General features: G+C 32.1%; 1 protein-coding gene across 7 annotated transcripts in view; it reads left to right on the plus strand.

The window, feature by feature from the left end:
* LOC118189810 (cell adhesion molecule Dscam1-like) overlaps positions 1-20,452 on the plus strand; it is a 451,139-nt gene that overhangs the window by 312,893 nt on the left and 117,794 nt on the right. For 6 of the 7 annotated variants that reach the window (XR_015041386.1, XM_085817549.1, XM_085817551.1 and 3 more), the window contains 6 exons: positions 49-210; positions 4,013-4,294; positions 7,571-7,690; positions 9,880-10,053; positions 15,956-16,103; positions 17,560-17,711. Coding sequence is in view for 6 of the 7 variants with exons in the window: in XM_085817549.1 (XP_085673675.1) it covers positions 49-210; positions 4,013-4,294; positions 7,571-7,690; positions 9,880-10,053; positions 15,956-16,103; positions 17,560-17,711 (1,038 nt within the window). In the remaining variant the exon portion in view is untranslated. The remainder of the gene's footprint in view (positions 1-48; positions 211-4,012; positions 4,295-7,570; positions 7,691-9,879; positions 10,054-15,955; positions 16,104-17,559; positions 17,712-20,452) is intronic. The other variant, XM_085817550.1, reaches the window with a different exon arrangement.

Here is a 20,452-nt window from a genome sequence, read left to right on the forward strand (position 1 = left end):
ATTTTTTTGTTATTGTTTTGAACGGATTTTTTATTACTTTTTGTCTAGGGAACAGTAGACTGCCCATAAATCGTCGGCAAGAAGTCTTTCCTAATGGCACATTAATTATTCAGGATGTGCAAAGAGGAGTAGACGATGGGACCTATAAATGTAAAGCTTGGAATAAGCAAGGGCAAAATGCTTTTGGCACTGTGCGTGTTCATGTGATGGGTAAGACTCTTAGAAGTCAAGCCACCTGTTGGTTTATTATTATTACCGTAATTTCCGGAAGAAACGCCACGGCGTTTACGTGTTTAAAACTTAAATTTTCAGCGGGTGCGGCGTTTCTACCCATGCGGCGTTTAGGTGCACTAAAAATAAAATATTTCCTATGATGGTCATTGTACATAGTTTGAATGGTCTTGTGCTATAGACTGGTGCTGTTCCCACACAAAAGACCACTCAGTTGCTTATTGCGAATGTTATTTTGTTTCCATTCTTTCCCTTGAACGGACCTACATGCCTTATTCACCCTAAACGAGATCTCAGAACAATAACATTCTTCCCCCTTTCAAATCAACATTCTCATCAGTTTGAATAGTCTCTCTCCTCTGCCATTCGATGAATCTTCCAGGACCCATCCTCTCCCCACCCCTGCCTTTTCTGCAATTTTTTTCAAAAGCGGACACGACTCCACCTGCCTCGCAATAACGAACTCACATATTTCCCCTTCAGCATGAATGGATTTTTCTTGGCATTCTGCCAAATACAGATCCCATCAGTTTGAGTACAAGTACTTGTTGGATAGTTTTTAAGTAAGAAGGGAGCAGAAAATTTTTGAAAATGTCTCTAAATGGCACAGAAGCTATACATTTCTTACCTTTAATTTATTTTTGAGTTATGGTTTCATTTCATGCATTTTCTTAACTGGTATGTCATATATCAAGACTTAGGTTGAGTTTTTGCGTCTATACGGCCCACGACGTCGTCACACGCAATTTAATCTATTGCGGCATTTCTGTGTAATTATAATTTTTTTCCCGCCATTTTTCTCGAGTGCGGCGTTTACGCTGATGCGGCCTTTCTTCCGGAAATTATGGTATTTCTTGAAAAGGTAAATGTAATGCATTGGAATTTAGATAGTCCATGATTGCTTAATCTGTGAATGCTTATAATCTATGCTCATTTATGGATATAATAAAATTAATGTTAAGAAAAAATTCAGCTTTGATATATTTAATGGCATTTATTATATGCTATTGCAAATAAACTGTTTAACAAAAATGCACTGTTTTTACCACATTTTTATAGAGAAAGCAAATTAATTATATTACTGAAGTAATTTAACATTTTCTGTGTAGTCGTTATTTAACATTTCTCTCTTTTTATGATAAACATCGGTCATTAATATCTGCATACTTTTTCAGTTCAGATAAATCCCCACTTTTCTATGTGTGCTCTGCTGCCTTTTAATATTAGTTTTGAGTTTATATTATTAATACCGTAAAAAGTCTTTAATCCGGACTTGTCGGGACTTCGGCGATTCAGAATTATCGATTTTTCCGGATTATAGATCATCAGTTTAAATCTGGTAAGATGGCACGCAGAAATTATAAAATAAAAAATACAAAACCGTAATTTATGAAATAAAGAGCAATTATGATCTAAAGGATATCAAAATTTACAAAAAAAGCTTAATATTTATTTGTTTACTTTATTAAACATATCTTTCAAAGCGCGCATGCGTAAAGCATACATTATGCATAGTCGAAATTAGAAAATTGCGACCAGAAAACTATTTGATGTATACTCATGATATTTATAATGATGAGGAACTTGAATTAAATCATATCAAAGATGGAATACATCGAGATGAAATACTACATTTAGTAAGGAATTATAAGCTGAATAAAATAAAAACAACTGCTCTGAAGATAAGGATAGTTTTGACAGAACAACTTCCAGTTCATTGCGCGACGTGATGTCCCCCCCCCCCATCCGCAGGGCAGCGTAAAATTGATAAACAGATTTCGAAATGGTTAGAGAAACACAGGATATGCCTTTATCCATTTTTTGCAGCAATTCCACTTTCTGTTTGATGGACATCGAAACATACTTCCGCTTTGGCAGCTCCAGCATTGGAAATTCTATTCGACGTAATCGAAAGTTCAAGCTTACTTTTATAGAATTGCTCTAAAAGTCTGCAAAAAATAATAAGCCGGATCCAATTCGAAGATAAGAAACAACGCAATCTGCAACATTAACTGAAATAGATAATTAGATAATTTTAGCTTAGCTTATATGGTCCGTTATACATTAAAAATACAATTAGTAAAAAATGCAATACTTTTTTAGTAACTGGCCATCACTTAGCTTCAAATATAAACATTGGCAGAAGTCTAATCAAATAATGGCAACCCTGAAGATGTGTAACCAGGGTTAAGACAAAAATAACTGCTGATTTACAGAAATGAAACAAATGAAAAGAACAATTTTCTGAGATGATTCAGTAGTGCCTATAATGAATGTGCCTAAGCATTCTCCTGTGACTGAGACAATGTGGCATCAGCATTCTTTTGTATTTCATAACAAATGCTGATTAAACATTTAAAAGATGTGTAATAAAATTTGCTTCTGATCACTGTCTTTTTCTCCCTCCTTCTAAAGTAGTAAAGAATTTATGTAGCTGAATCAAAATTTAATTTCTATTATTTATTTGTATAAGAGCTATTTTTAATCAAGCTTGGAAAATAAAAGGGAGTAGGAAGGAAAATATTTTAATATGTATAAAGATTATATGTATATATATAGTACTAACAAAGGTTAGATGCATTCTAATGTTATTCCTTCAAGCTGCTACTTTTCTGATATGAAAATTTGTAGTAACATGTCACAAACTATTTTATGGCTTTATCATAGGAACTTGCAATTAAACTAACATATTACATTATTTGAAGGAAATCATCAATTGCTACATATTTCAGATCTTCACTTTTATAGAACAACACACATTAAATTATCTTCTACAAAAAAAGGTATATGGGCCACCTTTACACTGAATGTGTTTCTCATATCTCTTGTATCAGTTTTCAAAGTAAGTATTGTCAATAAAAAAGTTTTTAACCACTCAGCAATTGACGGAATTTGAAAAAAACCAGTCTCCAAAATGTCTATTTATTATTGCCGAAATTGTAAAAAAATTATACTTATTTTCTCAACATTCCACTTGAATTCAACTTGAAACTTGTACTATGCCTTCACACAGTAAGTAGGAAATTTGTTTGTTTCAGGTTTAAGCTGTTCAGCAAAAAGTTCTTATTGTGCTTTGCCTGAGTTAGTTAGCTATCTAGAATATCGTGTAATTTTCCATTTATTTCTACTGCCATTTAAAATTTCATCCTCTTCTAGTACATTCAACTTGTTTTAAAAGTTTTGCTCAAATTTCTTTTTTTTTTCCCATCGAATTTTACTAGAGCAATCTTCTTATCTAGCAGCTAAACAGCCTAATATCTAACTTATATTTGGCTAAATCAGTATTTAATATCTCAGCAAACTGACATCTATTGTATCTCTATTTGAATTACATATTCTAGTTTCTAGATGCTTAGCATTTCATGAAATGAAGGAATGCAGTATGAAAAGTCTTATAAATGACTTCTTGTACATTGTTTCCATAGTGTTACCTATGGATTCATCTTCTGTTTTCAAAGATTTTATAATAGTTACCTAATAAAAAATGCTTATATAAAGGCATATTGGTTTGATAATTTTTACCTTTTTCTCACTAAATCATCAGAGGGCATCTTTATTGCTTGTAAATTAATTTATATAGATGCTTCGTAAATGTTAGTTCATAATTATTTGTGCAGTAAAAAAAGTGCTAAAATATGTATTTTCATTGTAACTATTTATTTAAAATCAACCACAAAAATGATAATACTGGTTCAGCATTATTATTTTTTCAGTTGATTTTATTTAATTTATCACGATTTTATTTAAAATAAGGAAGTTAAATTTTTGTTTTCTTTTCCAGTGAGGCCCGTTATTGATCCATTTTTGTTTCCCAAAAACCTTCAAGAAGGTATGCGCTCCCGCCTTGTTTGTACTGTGATTCAAGGGGATCCCCCCTTTGTCATCAGCTGGAAAAAAGATGACAGGCCCATTGAACCTGGCCTTGGGGTTGTCATTCGCAATGATGAATTTTCCAGCGACTTGACATTTTCCAGTGTTACACCTCGTCACAATGGAAACTATACTTGTATTGTTAGTAATGCTGCTGCCTCTGTCAGTCATACTGCTATGCTTGTTGTGGATGGTATTTATTATCATTTCCTATATACATTATAATTTTTGAAAACATTTATATAATATTGTATATATTTAATATCAAGTATGTTGAGATGACTCTTGAGCCATATGTGGCTCACATTGCAAGATTATTTATGAAATGTTGTATGGTTATAACATTAAATATTATTGCTCCAACACACTTTTTCAACAATCACTAATTTAATTTATAAAATTAATTATTTGAAAACAGTTTTAATGTGCCCTCCTTGCATTCATATAATCAAAATAATAAATTAAAAAAAATCGCTTCTATGACTGATAATGCTATTTTACAATAGTATATTTGAAATTTAAAAATATATGCTATTTTTATAATTTATGGCATGATAATGCTGTTTTTAGAATTAATAGAGTTACTGGGATAGCAGCAATATTGTATACATCAGCAACATGCTGTCTTAATAATTTGAATTGAATATGAATCTCATGGAATGCATTTTGTTGTAGAAAGGGGGGGGGTGTCTGCTGATGCAGTTCACATTTGATAAATTTAGTAAAGTGATTTTAGATGTAATCTTTTTATGTTCCCCTCCCTAAGTTACTTCTTAATGCTAGAAGGGGGGGCCGTGCTGTTATTTTTATATGAAAACTCTGCCAGACAAGTTGTTCTAACATAATTTTAATATTTTGCTTTAATTATTTTCCCTTTCTAATTTTTTGTAAATATAGGTTGTAATATATCTTTTTGTTCAGGAAGAAACACCATTAAACAATTTTATTATTTGATACATCTCAAAGCTCTTATTTCAATTTTCAACACCTTTGGCTTCCTAGGGGCTCCTTTTCAACTTTTGGATAAATTCTAGTTTGCATCTAAAATGGGCCTTAGAAATATTTTCCCTTCTTTCACCAACTGTGAAATTTGTTTAAAAAAAAATATTTGTATCCTATGCCAGAGGGCAGATTTCTCTTGCCTTCCCTAGTCTTTCATCTGAAATTAGCAAAGATGATAAGAATAAAAGCATGCTTTCAAATCAGCAGTTTTTGTGATTACACTAAGAGATGGACCTTAAGTGCACTTCCATTTTCCCTATTTTTAAGTGAGCTGTCTCTTTGTGTGATCTTATCCCACCACATAAAGGGAAGAAGGCATGACTGTGGAATGACAAATCAGTTGTCAATCACCTCTTTTCATTTTCCTTGCATTGTAGGATTTTGGAAAACACGAAGCAACGGGTGTCTTTTGGGGGCTAACATATCAATGAGTCTTTCTCTTGGGAAAGGGTGAAGCCTGAAATTAAAATTTTAGCTAAACAGAGACAAATGAAACTCGAGTGAAATAAAAAGAATTTAATACACTTGTATTCAGTCCTAGTGTAGGGTCAGTAAACTCCCCATCCCTTTGTGAACATAATATTGAATCCTAAATAACTTATAAATTAATCATAAAAAATTATTACATCATAAACTGTTATAATGTAAAGAAATTCTGTTTTGTCACAGAATGGAAAAGGAGAAGACTGGTGCTGCCATCTATTGGCGTGGTACCATCATAATCTTCTTTTAATTAGCACTTCTAACTAAAATGAAGTAAATATATAAGATTCAGCATGTGTAGGTCATATATTTCCAGATTTTGAAATTTTTCTTTCCCTCCAATAGAATTTATCAATCTTCAAACATGATACCTTGGAACAAGGTATATTAATTTCATAACTGCAAAATATTGAGCATTCATAGGGTGATGCTGCCATATAAAATCGAAAGGAAGCACTAAACACTTACGATTATAACTTTTGGTGGAGAAAAATTAGCATTTTTTTGGAGGTTAAAAAATTGACAATATATGCCGGTTGTTTGTCAGTTTTTTACAACCGATATATATTATATACCGGTGCCCTTCAAAGGGTTGAGTCAAGTCTTTCTATCTCATTTCTTGCTTGATTCTTTTTGCTGTAAGCTTGCTAACCAGTCCTGATCCCACTTCTTGTATAATTCTTTCCTTTCTTCACTCAATTTTCCCTAATCACTCGTGATTAACTCCATGTTCCTGATCTTTTCCATCAAAGTTGTTGTAAGTGAACAGTAGGTCATAGAAAAAAGATGCGATTCATTTCAAGAACTGAGTAGTTCTGATAAGATCCTACAAAATAGCGGTTTTGCCCATTTTGTGAATGGAGTACCACTGAATTCAGGTCCTGCTACTGGATTGTGGCAAACTAGTTTAGTGCATATTTCTAGATAATTTTTTCTTGTTTCTTTCTGAACAGCCACTGTTGCATCTCTGATGTGTTTGTAGTTCCTTATCTTCAAGCTCTACTAGTGACCAGTTGCCAAGAGCACAACATATGACCACATATGAAGTGCAGCATCCAGAAATTCCTAGATAAATGGACACCATGTTCTTCTTCCTTCACGCATGCATTCACGTGATCTGTCTTTTACTTAATTCATCTAGTTCATGAACACATGAATGATACACCGCAGTGTACTTATATCTACAATAGTTTAACTTTGGCATTGTCAAAGCCATATGACCTCATATATTGCAAATGAAAATACAGTGCATTTTCTACTCTATGCTTGGTCATGTTAGCAATGTATCTTGTTGCCTATAGGGGGTACACAAGATTTTTTTTCATTCCTTAAATTAAACTGAGCTTTTACTGTAATCTTATTCTTGTACTATCCTGTTCTTGCACAATAAATTCTGTACCATAAGTATGTCTTTAGCAATATTTTTCATTCATAATGTACAATCCTATTCTTGTACTTGTATCCATCCTATTCTTATACAATAAATTTTGTACAATAAGTATGCCTTTAGCAATACTTGTCATTCATAGTGTTGAACTGGCAGTGGCCGATAATATAAGTTACTAGATAGCTAATTAATCATGTTATTCTATTACAATTATTATTATTGTTGTAGTGTTGTTTTATTTCTGATGCAACTACATGCTTGTAGTTGGTGGGATGAGATTTGCTGTGGCTATTCTTAAAGAGTTTGATATGTCATAAACAATTGTAAACTCTTATATACCATGTTTCCTGCCTATTTTCAGCTAAATGAGACTAATCTGATTCCATGTGGGCAGTGATAATTGTAGAAACTTTTAAAAATTATCTTGTATAAGTAAATTTGTAAATTCATATGTAGTTTATGTAAATTTGAACATGCCTTGCATCTTTGTGCATATAAAATGATTTTCACGTACCAGTGTTTTTTAAAACTTTATTTGTAACAAACTAAAGTACTGAACATTAAAAATGTTGAGAAATTTTTTTTATTGTATTTTAGTTCCTCCTCGGTGGCATGTGGAACCTCGGGATACCTCTGTTGTTTCTGGGCGAAATGTGCGCATTGATTGTTTAGCAGATGGTTTTCCTGCACCTGTGATAACGTGGGAGAGGGGCTCAGGTAATATTTTAATGTAGTACATTGCTCTTCATTTCAGATTTTACTTTTCATTTCTTCTTTTAGAAGCTGCTTGCTCTTTTGTAACTTTAAAACTATTTTTAAAAATGGAGTTACGTGTTGCGACATTGGCTTCAGAATTTCTTTAAAATGTTCCACTATATTTGCTTATATCAATTTTTTATATAAAACAGTGTAATCTTTGATATAATGTGATAAATATAGAAGAGCAGAGAAATTAGGAACTAACAGATACAAATAATTTGAGTAAATCTATTTACAAAATATGCAGTTTTGTATTAAAATATTCTGGAAACTTTGTTTTAAATTTCTTCCTTTTTTAATTTTAATTGCAGTATATATATATATACACACACATGCACATATATATATATATATTAGAAGCTACAAAATAAAGCACCTCAATGTGATATCACAGAAAATGTTTTATTTATGAAATTTTATGAAAAGTGTCAATAGTTATTCAGTCTTATATATTTCTAAATATTAATTTATTTTGAATTATTTCCATGTATTAGCTTTGTGATACAGAGTATAATAATTTTTCTTTTTTTTAATACAATTGATGTATGCAATTATATTTATATACATATTGACTTTATACAATTTATACAATACCTTTTTTATAGGATTTCTTTTTTTATACTTATTTTATACAATATTTTTTTATACAAGTTATATTATTGCAAATTTCTGATCAAAACTATTTCATTTTTTTATTCCTTCCTTGTAATATTTATGTACAAGACATTTATAGTAATTTTGAAGAAGAGTTTTATTGAAATTATGAGATTTTTAAATAGAACTATTTCATGTAGTATTTTTAATCTATGACACATAAAATTATAATTTTTTCAGAAAAATTTTATGTTTGTAAATATGTGATAGTATTTTACAAGCAATGTTATAAGTATAAATTGCTATTACATAATGCTATCAGTATTCCTTTTTACACAAAATAATTTCTGTAGTATATGTAGTATGTTTTCATTTTTTTCAGTTCTCCTGGTAAGTTTAATACTAAATACATCCATTTATTTTGTCTGCAATTTTATATCTTAAAATTACCTATTCTAGATGACTGGTAGCATTAAAATGTATGCTCTTTTACTTAAATTTTGAGAATACAATCAAAAGTCGTTAATTCGGACATCCATAATCCGGAATGATCTATAAACCGGATCTCAAAGCTAAAAACTTTCTGCGCATGCGCCGCGTTGACACATGCGCATAGGCGTTTACGCGTGCGCGTAAGACCTCTTACGACTGCGCATTTGCGTGTGCGCAAGCGCAGAATACGTTTTCGCGTGCGCGTTTTATGTATAACGGACGGTATAAGCTCTAATTATCTATTTCAGTTAATGTTGATGATTGTGTTGTTCCTTAATCTTCGAAGTGGATCCGGCTTATTATTTTTTGCAGACTGTAAGAGCAATTTTATAAAAGTAAACTTGAACTTTCGATTATGTCAAATAGAATTTCCGATGATAGAGCTCCCAAAGGATCTACAAAACGAAAGTATGTTTCGATGTCCATCAAACAAAAAGTGGAATTGCTGCAAAAAATGGATAAAGACATGAAGAAGGTGACAGAGAGGTTAGTGAAAACGAAAAAATTTCGATTGGCAAGGTAGTCGGTATTCTTGGCACAGCAATTAACGGGACTTGAACAGCGGAACTTTGTAACTGAACAAAAAATTATGTCTGTTTATAGAATTAAAGAGAAAGTATTATCACATAAAACGAAGCAACTTAAACAACTTACATTGAAAGAAATGTTTAATAAAGTAAACAAATAAATATTAAGCTTTTTTTTTTGTAAATTTTGATACCCTTTAGATCATAATTGTTCTTTATTTCATAAATTACGGTTTCATATTTTTAATTTTAGAATTTCTGCATGCCATCTTACGCAATTTAAACTGATGATCTATAATCCGGAAAAATCGATAATCCGGAATCGCCGAAGTCCCAACGAGTCCGGATTAACGACTTTTGACTGTATTTATTTTTTCAATGATATTAAATATTATTTAACAAATGAATAGGATTTTAAAATTTAACTTTGAAACATTGCATACATACTTATGGCAACATTTAAGTATGTATATAGTACAGTTCTGAAAATTAAAGGACTGTAAGTTTTGCTTTAATATTTTTATATTTTAACAGCCAACTCTCCTCGCCACTATTCCGCCATAGCCAGTGGGCCTCACTATGAGGTCTACGCCAATGGTTCCTTGCTTATTAAAAATGCCCAAGAAGATGATGCTGGGTATTATTTGTGCCAAGCAAGCAATGGCATTGCTTCTGGCCTTAGTAAAGTAGTCTTCCTTACTGTTCATGGTAAGCATAATGCAGCATAAGTCATGTGTATAATGATCATTTTATATACTTTAATTGTGTATAATATAAGAAATGTACAGCTATTAAATTCAAGTCTGTTACTTCAGTGGTTGTTATAATTAATTAAATTTTTTATTCTTTTACTGCTGTGATCTTTCTTATGAGCTGAGAAACAGGTGATTCACAATATGTGTTATTTCTAACTTATTTCTAAATATGATGAGCAGCTATGAATTACTTATAGAAGTTAAAGTTATATGAACTGTTATGCCTTTTCAATCACTCTGTAAAAGAAAATATACTTGAACATACATGGAATACATTTGTTGCAAACTATAACTAATTTTAATAAACTTCCAGAGGTTTTAAATTTTTTTTTATGCTTAATGGAGTTAGTTATGACTTATTGTGATATGATTTACTACTTTTGGTTTATACTATATCGTCAAAAGGCATGAAACACCTTGAAATCAAAATATGCCTGCTTACTATTCGTACATTTGTGCAATTATATTTTCAGAAAATATAAAAGCAAACTTCTAGCTTTCTTGTATTATTTTTAAGAAAATTCAGGAAAAATATGACTTTGAGAAAGATAGGCTTTAGATTATTATACTGGGGGTTTATCTATTAGAAGCAAAATCAATCAATTAATCATATCCCTTTCAATAGTTTTTAGATACATTGTTGTTTAAGAAGAATGGTATATCAACTATTAAAATTGGTGAATTGGTGATGGATACCTTTCATGTAATCAGCTTACAGCAGAAGAGATATACAGGAGGATAACACTACTGCACCTAATATACTAATTTTATATATTTGCACCTGTTGCAAAGAGTTTCATTTCATGGCCATTCATTTACATGACCTTTCTTTCATGGACCCAACTTAACATCATTAATGTGAATTAGACATTTTTAATATAAATTAGAGCCCTGTGAAAAGAGATTAAATTTTAAGTTTGCTATATAGCAAGAGTTTGCAGTGGTGTTACAGATATGTTAGAAAGATATTTCTACCCTGCTTTCTAACACTTTTTTTTTAAATGTGCCCTAGAGGTCTTGATAGATCTACGAGGGCCATCCAGGAAGTAGATTACGTTTCCGTCTGTGTCCGCTAGGGGCGGGGCTAGCGCGGCCATCTTGGGGTCAGAGCGTTGCGCAGCTCAGTCTGCATCTAGCCGTGCTAGTGAGAGGTTCGTGCTGTGCTCCGTTCAGATACTGTGACGGTTTGAAATGTCTGCTTTAATTGAAAATCCCGCGAGCTGCGAGGTGCGCTCAGTAATAAGGTTTCTGACTGCAAAAAACTGTAAACCGATAGAAATCTATCGGCAGCTTCGTGAAGTGTATGGGGACAACATTATCACTGAAGGTGGAGTGCGTCAGTGGGTCATAAGATTTCAAAATGGCCGAACCAATGTTCACGACGAAGATCGAAGTGGGAGACCCAGCATAGTGACCGCCGAACTTCTCGAAAAAGTCGATGCTAAAGTCCGTGAAAATCGAAATTTCACAATAACGGAACTTTCTTTGAGTTTTCCACAATTTTCGCGAAGTTTGTTGCACGAAATCATCAGCGAAAAGCTTGGTTACCACAAGTTTTGTGCAAGATGGAAGGCAAGAAGAGGTAACGAAGTGGATGAAGGCGCAGGCGGCCGAATTTTTCGACGAAGGAATTTCCAAGCTCGTACATCGCTACGATAAATGCCTTAATTTGTATGGTGACTATGTAGAAAAGTAGTATTTGAGTGTGGCTTTCATCTGTATATAATAAAATTTGTTTCCTATACTTTGTTTATTTTTTTATTCCAAAACGTAATCTACTTTCTGGATAGCCCTCGTATATCATGCTAGCCTATTTAAAAAAATATTGTTTTTACTAATTTGGGTATTTGTCAGTTTTTATCCATATTTAAGGTCATATATTGTATTTTATAACAACGCTGAATTTAGACTTTAAATTGTTTTTGTCAGTTTTCTGAAATGCCAGGCTACGGAATATTCAAAAAATTTAAAAATAATGGCTAAAATTTTAAGATGTGGCTAAAATTGTTAAGTTTAAATTTAAATTCTATTGTTAAGTTTAAAGCATGGTAAAATGTAAGAAATACTTGTTGTCAGAAATTTTTTCGTGTGGGGATAAAATAAACTACACTAGGAGGTTTACAGTTATTTATAAATTTTATGTATATTATAAGTTATTTCTGATCAGTCCTTTTAAATTTCGGTTTGTTAACTGCACATAATTATGGTATGCTTTTAATCTTAATACAGTGAAAGAGCTAAAATAAATATTTTAAAGAGCTTGTAGCAAAAATTAAGTTGAGAAGACTAAAACTTCAGTTAATGAATAGCTAATTTTCATTCCTCAAATCTAAAGTTAAATTAATTAGGAAGAATAATTATTGAAATTAGGTGGGAAATACTAATATTTGCATTCTAAAGGACAAATAATGGTGTTTCATTGCTACTTTATTAGGGGAGGGAGAAAGAATTTGACCTGCAGAGGGTTTTCTAACATTTGATGTACATGATCTATCACTTCTATTTAGGTATTCATTATTACAATGAGTGGTGAATATCCTTCTTATAGGAGACTAGAATGATTAGAATATGACTACTGCACCATAAACTGCCGAGAAAACTTTGTCAATCTTTCAGATAGTATTAATACTCAAACAGTGGAATCATTCTAGGTTGTTATAAAGCTAAAGATTCTGCATGACATGGTTCCAGATTATCTCACAGAAGAATGTTAGAAATTACTGACAAGATGTTAGAAATTTAGATTATCTGTAAATAAAATTGACTGTGTTTTGGCAATCTTGCATGGCAGTCTTAATGTATATAGCTAAATGACTTAAAAAGAACAACTCCATTTTTGTCTTGTAACAGTGGAAGGAATATAAATTTAACAGAATTAAAAATTTGATAGGGAAATAAAAATTTGATAGGGATTTGATAGGAAAAATTCATAGGTTATTAAATTAATTATTGGAATCGTTTCCATATATGTATTCTTAATTATATGTATTTTTTCATATTTAAAATAAAATTTTATTGGTGTCATTTAAGAAATCAGTAAGTAACTAATAGTGTAGATCACGTATGTTATTATACATTATGAAGTATCATTGCTGAATTGATATAGCATTGCAAAATTTTTTTGAAAAAACTTTTAAAGTAATAGAATACCATCAAAGATTTCAAAGAAATGGTATTTTCCAAAATTTAATCTAAAACTATTATGCAGAACTTCCTATACCCCTTTTCAAGTCAGAACTACCATTTTACTTGAGAAGTTTTAAAGTATTTGTAGTTATTTTCTTGTTGGAAATCTGCATAGCAAAACTTTTGAAGTAGAAAATCAAAATATCCTGATTTTAATTTTTTGTTTAAACTTTTTAAATTTAGCTTGTTTGCATATGCTTTGTGGGATTTTGAGTAACATAAAATTATAAAAATGTTTGTGTTAAATTCCTATAAAATTAATGTTTTATGAAGTTTAAAAGTAATTAAAAAATAATGCTTATAAAAAATTGCAAAATTTTGTTTTCAATTCTTTCGTGTTTCTATTTTTTAAAATCTATTTTCTGAAAAGTTTTAGTACTTTATTTATTTTCTAATTTTAATGAAAAATACAGAGTAATAGTTCTTTAGGAATGCTAAAAATGCATAGAATTATATGTAAATTCTTGACAGTGTGAGTTTTATTACCTTTTCAGACAGACTTTTAAAATTTATGAATTGGTTAGATGGAAATCTATGCATTTTTTTCCAAATGAACTTCCTCTAAATGGCTGCTTTGACTAATTCACATAAATTGATTTTTCTTATTCTGTGTCTTCATCAGGGACTTTAATTTAGGTTAAAGATTCTTTTTTGCAGTTTTCTTTAAATGTTTTGGTTATTTTATTGCTTTCTAGAATAAGGTTATTTCAAAAATTTTCCCCCCTCATTAAGTATGCTGATTTTGGATTGATATTCATTTTTATAGCAGGCTCTAATTTGTGATCTTTCTGATATTTTTTTGTGGGAGATAAAATCATTGTTCCTATTAAAAAATAAGTATCCAGGGAGGGGCTATGGGTTAGTTACTTGGAACAAGCTATTTCTGAAGGCTAATTTATATTCATATTATTATAAATTATATTTAACAAGTTTTTTATTATTATAAATTATATTTAACAAAGTTTTTATCTTTATTTCATGGTTTTGTGCAATAACTTTTATTATACAAGGCATATGGGGCCCACCAGCGGCCGAGCGGTAAAGTCGCTGAACACTGGTAGTTCGGTCCGAGGTTCGAATCCCGCGAACGGGCTGGCTGCATGGGTGTTTTCGTGGTTTTCCCCATGTGTAACGTGTATACGAGCCAGTTTCCCTTAGAAAGTCCTCTACGAAGGCATCCCTCCTCTTAGGCAGATAGCCCTCGAGGCTTTGCCATAATCACACACACACACACATATACAAGGCATTTTTTAAAGTAAGTACCATTTTGAAATTCCAGAGCAGTAGCGCTGCTGTTGGCATTCCACACATGCACACTATTTACTCACATCTGATGAAAAACAACAGGTGCCATTACGGAAACTTTAAAATGTGTTAATTTTGTTTTTTGAGTAGTTAAATTGGCTCTGCCGACTGTGAAATATGATGTGTGAATTTGTTTTCTTAGTAGTTAAGTTGTGAAAGTGACTGAAATTCTTTGTCAGATTAGTGAAGTGTCTATTATGAGCATTGCAATGGCATGGAAATAGTTAGAGCTTTTAAAGATAGCCACTCAAATATTCATGATGATGAACACAGTGAACCTTCTGTGAAGACCTTATGCAGGAAGTTGAGAAGGAGTGAAACAGAACAGGTGCTTTACGATTTCGTTATTATCTGATGACTTTCCTCAGGTTTCACACAGTATCCTATATGAAATTGTGAATAAACACTTAAATTAGCAAAAATTCTGTGCATGCTGTGTACCAAAAATGTTGACAGAGGTGCACGCAACCAAGCACTTAGGTAGTGTTTTAATTTTCTTTCAGCAGTACAGTGAGAAAATGTGGTAATTTTTTCAGCCAAATTTTCTCAGATAAAGAAACCTGGGTGGCTTATGCTACACCAAAATTGAAGCAGCAATCCATGGAATGGCAGCATTCATCATTGTCCTAGAGAATGAAATTCAAGAAAAACAGTTTCACTCCAGAAAATCATGTGTACTGTGTTTTGGGACAGAAAAGGTATGTTGCTTGTGCATTTTTTGCCTTGTGGTAACACAATAAGTTCTTCAAAGCATTATGAGACATTAAGCAAACTACGCTGCACAATCCAGAACTAAAGGCATGACATGCTGATAAGGGGGATTGTTTCATTCCATGGCAATGCTTATCCACATCTGAGTAAATGAACTCAAGATCTCATTGCACCATTTCATTGGGAACAACTTAATCATCCTGTGTACAGTCCCAATCTAGCACCCGAGACCTGTTCCTGCATTTGAAGAAGCATCTAAGTGGTCTTTGCCACAGTGACAACAATGAAGTCAAAATGATCATATTGCAGTGAGTGTCAAATCAGACAGCAGACTTCAGTGAAGAGGAAATTCAAAAATTGGTTGTATGATACAACAAGTGCCTTAATATTGTCGAAAATTATCGAGAAAAATAGACTGAGATACAGGCTTTCACATAAAAATAAAAATGTGTAAGAAAATTCTACTTGTTTTATTTTTATTTCCAATTCTTATGAATTTAATAAATTTAAATATGTGTACTTTATTTATTTCTCTCAGCCATGTACTTTCATAGCAACAAGTCTCTGAAAATAAGTAGGTTATTTATTATGAAAGTAAAAGTAATTTTTATTAAATAAATTACATAATCTCTAACATGTCATTTGGCTTTTAGTGCCGCCAAGTTTTGAAAACAAGTTCCGGAGCGAGACAGCACGCAAGGGTGATGTCGTGAGACTGAAATGCGAGGCGTCCGGAGATCATCCGATGACAATCGCTTGGAACATTGATAAACAGCCGCTCACTCCTGCCGAGGACCCGCGGTACGAGTGGCCCCCCAAGGCTCTGCTTTCGTGATCTATAGGTGAAAAGGCCTCTGTTGCATGAGGAGTGCAGTTCTTAGAAAGGCCCTTTTACTTTCATGTGTTTCTCTCTGAACAAAAAGTGCTTTGCTTAAAAAAGACAAATTAATAAATGAATATTAAAAAGAAATTTTTCTTCTTTTGTAGCTCAAAAAGTGTAAAAAGGGCTTTCAAATTTTTATTTAGAAACACTTTTTATTTAAAAGAATTCGCTTGTGTCATTATCTTCCAATATAATTTTTATTTGTTTAATACTAAAGAAAGACTGTAAATAGGCAAGCATTATTTGGTTGTTTTGAGAGTAAGACATGAAAAATTAAATTCAGAATGTTGCACCATGCACTCCTTTTTAATTTATCAATTAATTTTGATTTGTGCCTTGATGTTTCTGTATGGCTCATTGGTTTATGTTGCTTTCTTGAAAAGTAGAATGCATGTTTAATTCATTTCAGTTTTATTTGCACTGCTTCTTTGTAAAATTTGTAATGATTTTTATCACATTTTATTTTATGCTATATAGTTATGCTAAGCTTTTTGACAAACCATTTTGGTTTCTTAAATTTAATTTTATTACTTTGACATGTCATAAAACTTTTAAAATCTGTATGTGTTATGAGTTTTGCTGAACAAAGGTATGAAGTTTTAACTGTAGATCTAAATCAAATCTGATTAAGTGACTCATCAAAATGAGTATATTGAGGTCATCTATCTTAAGCTAGCTAAATATAAATGTTTTTAGAATTCATTTATAATCAAATACTTTGTTACTCTTATGCTTCTGAAAATAAGCTTACTAAAATGCCTATGTAATAAAAATGCTAAATTATTAAAATTCATAAAATTAATAAATAGCTAAAATGTTATAAAGTTACTAATTACTAAACTGCTAATACAATAAAATTACAAAATTGCTTATATGTAATAAAATGACTAAATATTATTAAATAAGTTACTAAAATTTATTTATTGGCAATTTAAATTCAAGGAAAAAATAACTAGCTTATATTATTATTTACTTATTGAAAATATAGTGTCTTATAATTTTAGACTTTTTCATTTTCAATTTTTAATTTCATTTATATTCATACATATTGTATTATAATTTTAATTCCCAGTTGCTAAATCAGTATTATTACCAGTAATAATATACCAGTAAAAATTACCAGTAAGAACTTAAATTACCAGTAAAAAGAATGAGCAAAATGTTGAATATTTTTTAATGTGAAAACTGTTATTGTTCTTTTATTCTTCAGTTTTTATTTTCCTTTCTGAAATAACTGCCCCAATATTCCATTTGAAACTGTTATTGCATTTATTTATTTGAGAAAGCAGTGAGTTGAGTTAAAAACATTTTTAGGATGCAAAGCAACTTTATACCTAAAGCATTTTCTTTTATATTGTTTGTTTGGATTTTCAGTAGGTATGATCTAAAGGAATTGGTGGACAAAAAACGCATGTCCTCTGAAATTACAATCAAGTCTGCAGAGAGGAGGGACTCTGCCCTTTTTACGTGCCTTGTTAGAAATGCATTTGGTCAAGATGATATGAATATTCGACTTATAGTACAAGGTCAGCTTTTTTATATTATTAAATTTCCTTATTTTTGCAATCACAGTTTAACTTTTGTTTCAAGAAGGTATACAAAATTCTTAGCAAATTTTTAGCACTTGAAAGAAGTATTATTATTTTCAATTCTGATAAAATTGCATTTGACATGAATTGTAAACAAATAAGGTCTTTCATTTATCATTGGCATTATAATTATTACTTTTAAATTAAAGTAATTTGCTCTTCATTTTGCATTAAATTCATTTTGCATCTTGCTCTTAATTCATTTTCATTAATCATTCAGCACATTAAAATATACTGAATCCATGTTCTGATTGTTATCATTGTGTAAATGTCAAATTTTTGAGCAATGCATTAATTTTTTTCTTTTATTGATAATTCACCTCATATGATAATACCTCGTAGTAGTTTTTCAGATACTACCATATTTTCTCGTCCTCCCTTTTTTACTATTTTCATCATGCAGAAATCAAGAGCTAAAAATTATGTGAATAATTTAATTTTCCAGGGACACAGCTGTAGTAAGAGCACAACAAATAGAAAAGTATTCATGAATAAACCACTGATGACTATCACAATATTATTTATTGAAAAGAAACCTACATTGAAATAAAAGTATATAATAATATCAACATTACTATATCTAATAAGATTTTCATTTCTACTTCCCCTGCATCTCAAATCTCACTTTGCTTATTCTTGTCCACTGCTACTGACTAGGCCTCAGATCATTCAATATTGCTGGAATTGTCATGTGTGTCATCTGCTACAGCTTGCAAGTCATTCGCATTGCCATCATTGCTATAGTCTTCTTCAACAATTCATTCCCACATGTAATGATTTTCAGAACCATCAAGTACATTGGCTAACTCTTTTTCTTTTCTTTTTTTTTTTTTTTAATCCTACACATAGCAAAAGTCAAGAGACCAGAGTTTTCTTTCTGACAGCTCAGTACAAAATAATTATTCATGTGGAAGTGCTTGTCATGAAGAGTAGTGCATGATAAAGATGGGTGAAGTCCATATAATTCCCCCTTGAACACAGAGGGCAATCAATAGAATGAGAAATACCGATGTGGTAAAGGTGACCATGCAAAATGTCATGTGAAGTCAGGATTCTGAAATTAGCAGTGGTTACATGTCTAGGGAGGCAACCTGGGGAAAGGTTGAGTCAAAAGTTTTCGCGAGATGTTGCCTGTGGCCTGGAGTTGTCTAATAATTCTTAATTGCAACATTAATTTTATGCCTTATTTTACTATCAAGAGAAGAATAAGAGTAGGGGCAAGATGGCTGATGTCAGGATCAGCCAGCTTTGGCCAGCCAGTCAGCACATTCATATTACAATGGCTTGAGATCCACTGCAGGGTGATAGTCCAACCATTATTTAAGAGTCTATGAAGGATTTTACGAGTTTTAATCACTTTGGCAGTATCATCTTTCTGAAAGGATTCCAAGGTTTTAATTGCAGCCTGTGAGTCAACTAGGAAGAAAAAAAAAAAAAAACTGCCTTAGTGTGAGCTACAATGTTTGAGAGTCTTGAGACAGTTTGGCCAATGGCCTCAATTTCAGTATAAAAAATATTTATTGAAGAACCGACCACAACACAGCCCTCAAAGATGTCTTTGTAGCAGAAGCCTAAACCACAACTACCCCATCCAATCATGATCTATCAGTGTATATATGAAGACAATCTTCAATAGGATAGCGAGTATGGATTGTCTCAAGTGAGCAAGTCAACAGAGCAGCTTCAATAGTGTCAGATTTATTTTGCCTCATACCAATGGAGAGATTTAACTTTGATTGAGGTGGAAGAATAATCTTCATGAATAAGGAAGGACTACATAAAAGAGGCTCTCTAGCAGACTATAAAAGTGAATATTTTTGGCATCTGCAGTGTCCAGAAAAGTATTGGGCTTTTCAACCTTCCCACACTAGGGGCATAAGAAGTCCATTAAGAAAGTGGGACTCTCATACATGTCTCGTACAGCATTAACAGCTGTCGATCTCTCTACAGGTTCAAGATTAGATTGGATCTACATTGCATAGATGGGAGTAGAGTGGGCAGCACCACTCTACTCCCATCTATGCAATCTAGGCCCTTAGGGCAGCGATTGCCCTAAGGGCCTTGTTTTGAACTCGATCAAGGCAATACTGCAGCCAGCTGAGAGAGTGGAGATGAGCTTGCCTCCATAATCCAGAACTGGTCTGTTATAAGTCTTGAACTCAGTGGACAGGAAGGACTTCTTGACCAGAAACCCATGGGATCCCAGTGAGGCATTTAAGCTCTCACTAAGGTCAGTCCCTCTACGGGGATCTCAGTTGGGTGGTTTTCCAAGTTAGAGTCAAGGGTGTCACCCAAATATTTAGCATCGTAAACTCTCTTTAGTTTTGCCTTCATAATTCAGGGAGATATCATGAGATTTGGTGGAGAGGGTAAAAAGTTCAAAAACAGTTTTTTCCAGATTCACCACCATGAGGTTATCACTACACCAATCTTCCAAGGCTGTGAAAGCCTTTTTATTAGACTATCTGCCTTTTGAACGTCATTATGGGTGAAATAAATGACAACATTATCAGTGTAGATGAGAACCCTAATTCCATTTACTCTCTTGAATATGTGCCACCAGTGCATTAATTGTAATATTTAGAGAGTGCAGCTAAGGACTGCACCCTGGGGCAGGCTGTTTCTAAGTTGAGTGCAGCGGGAAAAAGTGTCACATTGCTTAACTCTGGCAATTTTGT

This window comes from Stegodyphus dumicola, chromosome 5 (genome assembly GCF_044657685.1).
Source record: "Stegodyphus dumicola isolate Sdum_Otavi_A_Nest chromosome 5, ASM4465768v1".
Classification (NCBI taxonomy): Eukaryota; Metazoa; Arthropoda; class Arachnida; order Araneae; family Eresidae; genus Stegodyphus; species Stegodyphus dumicola.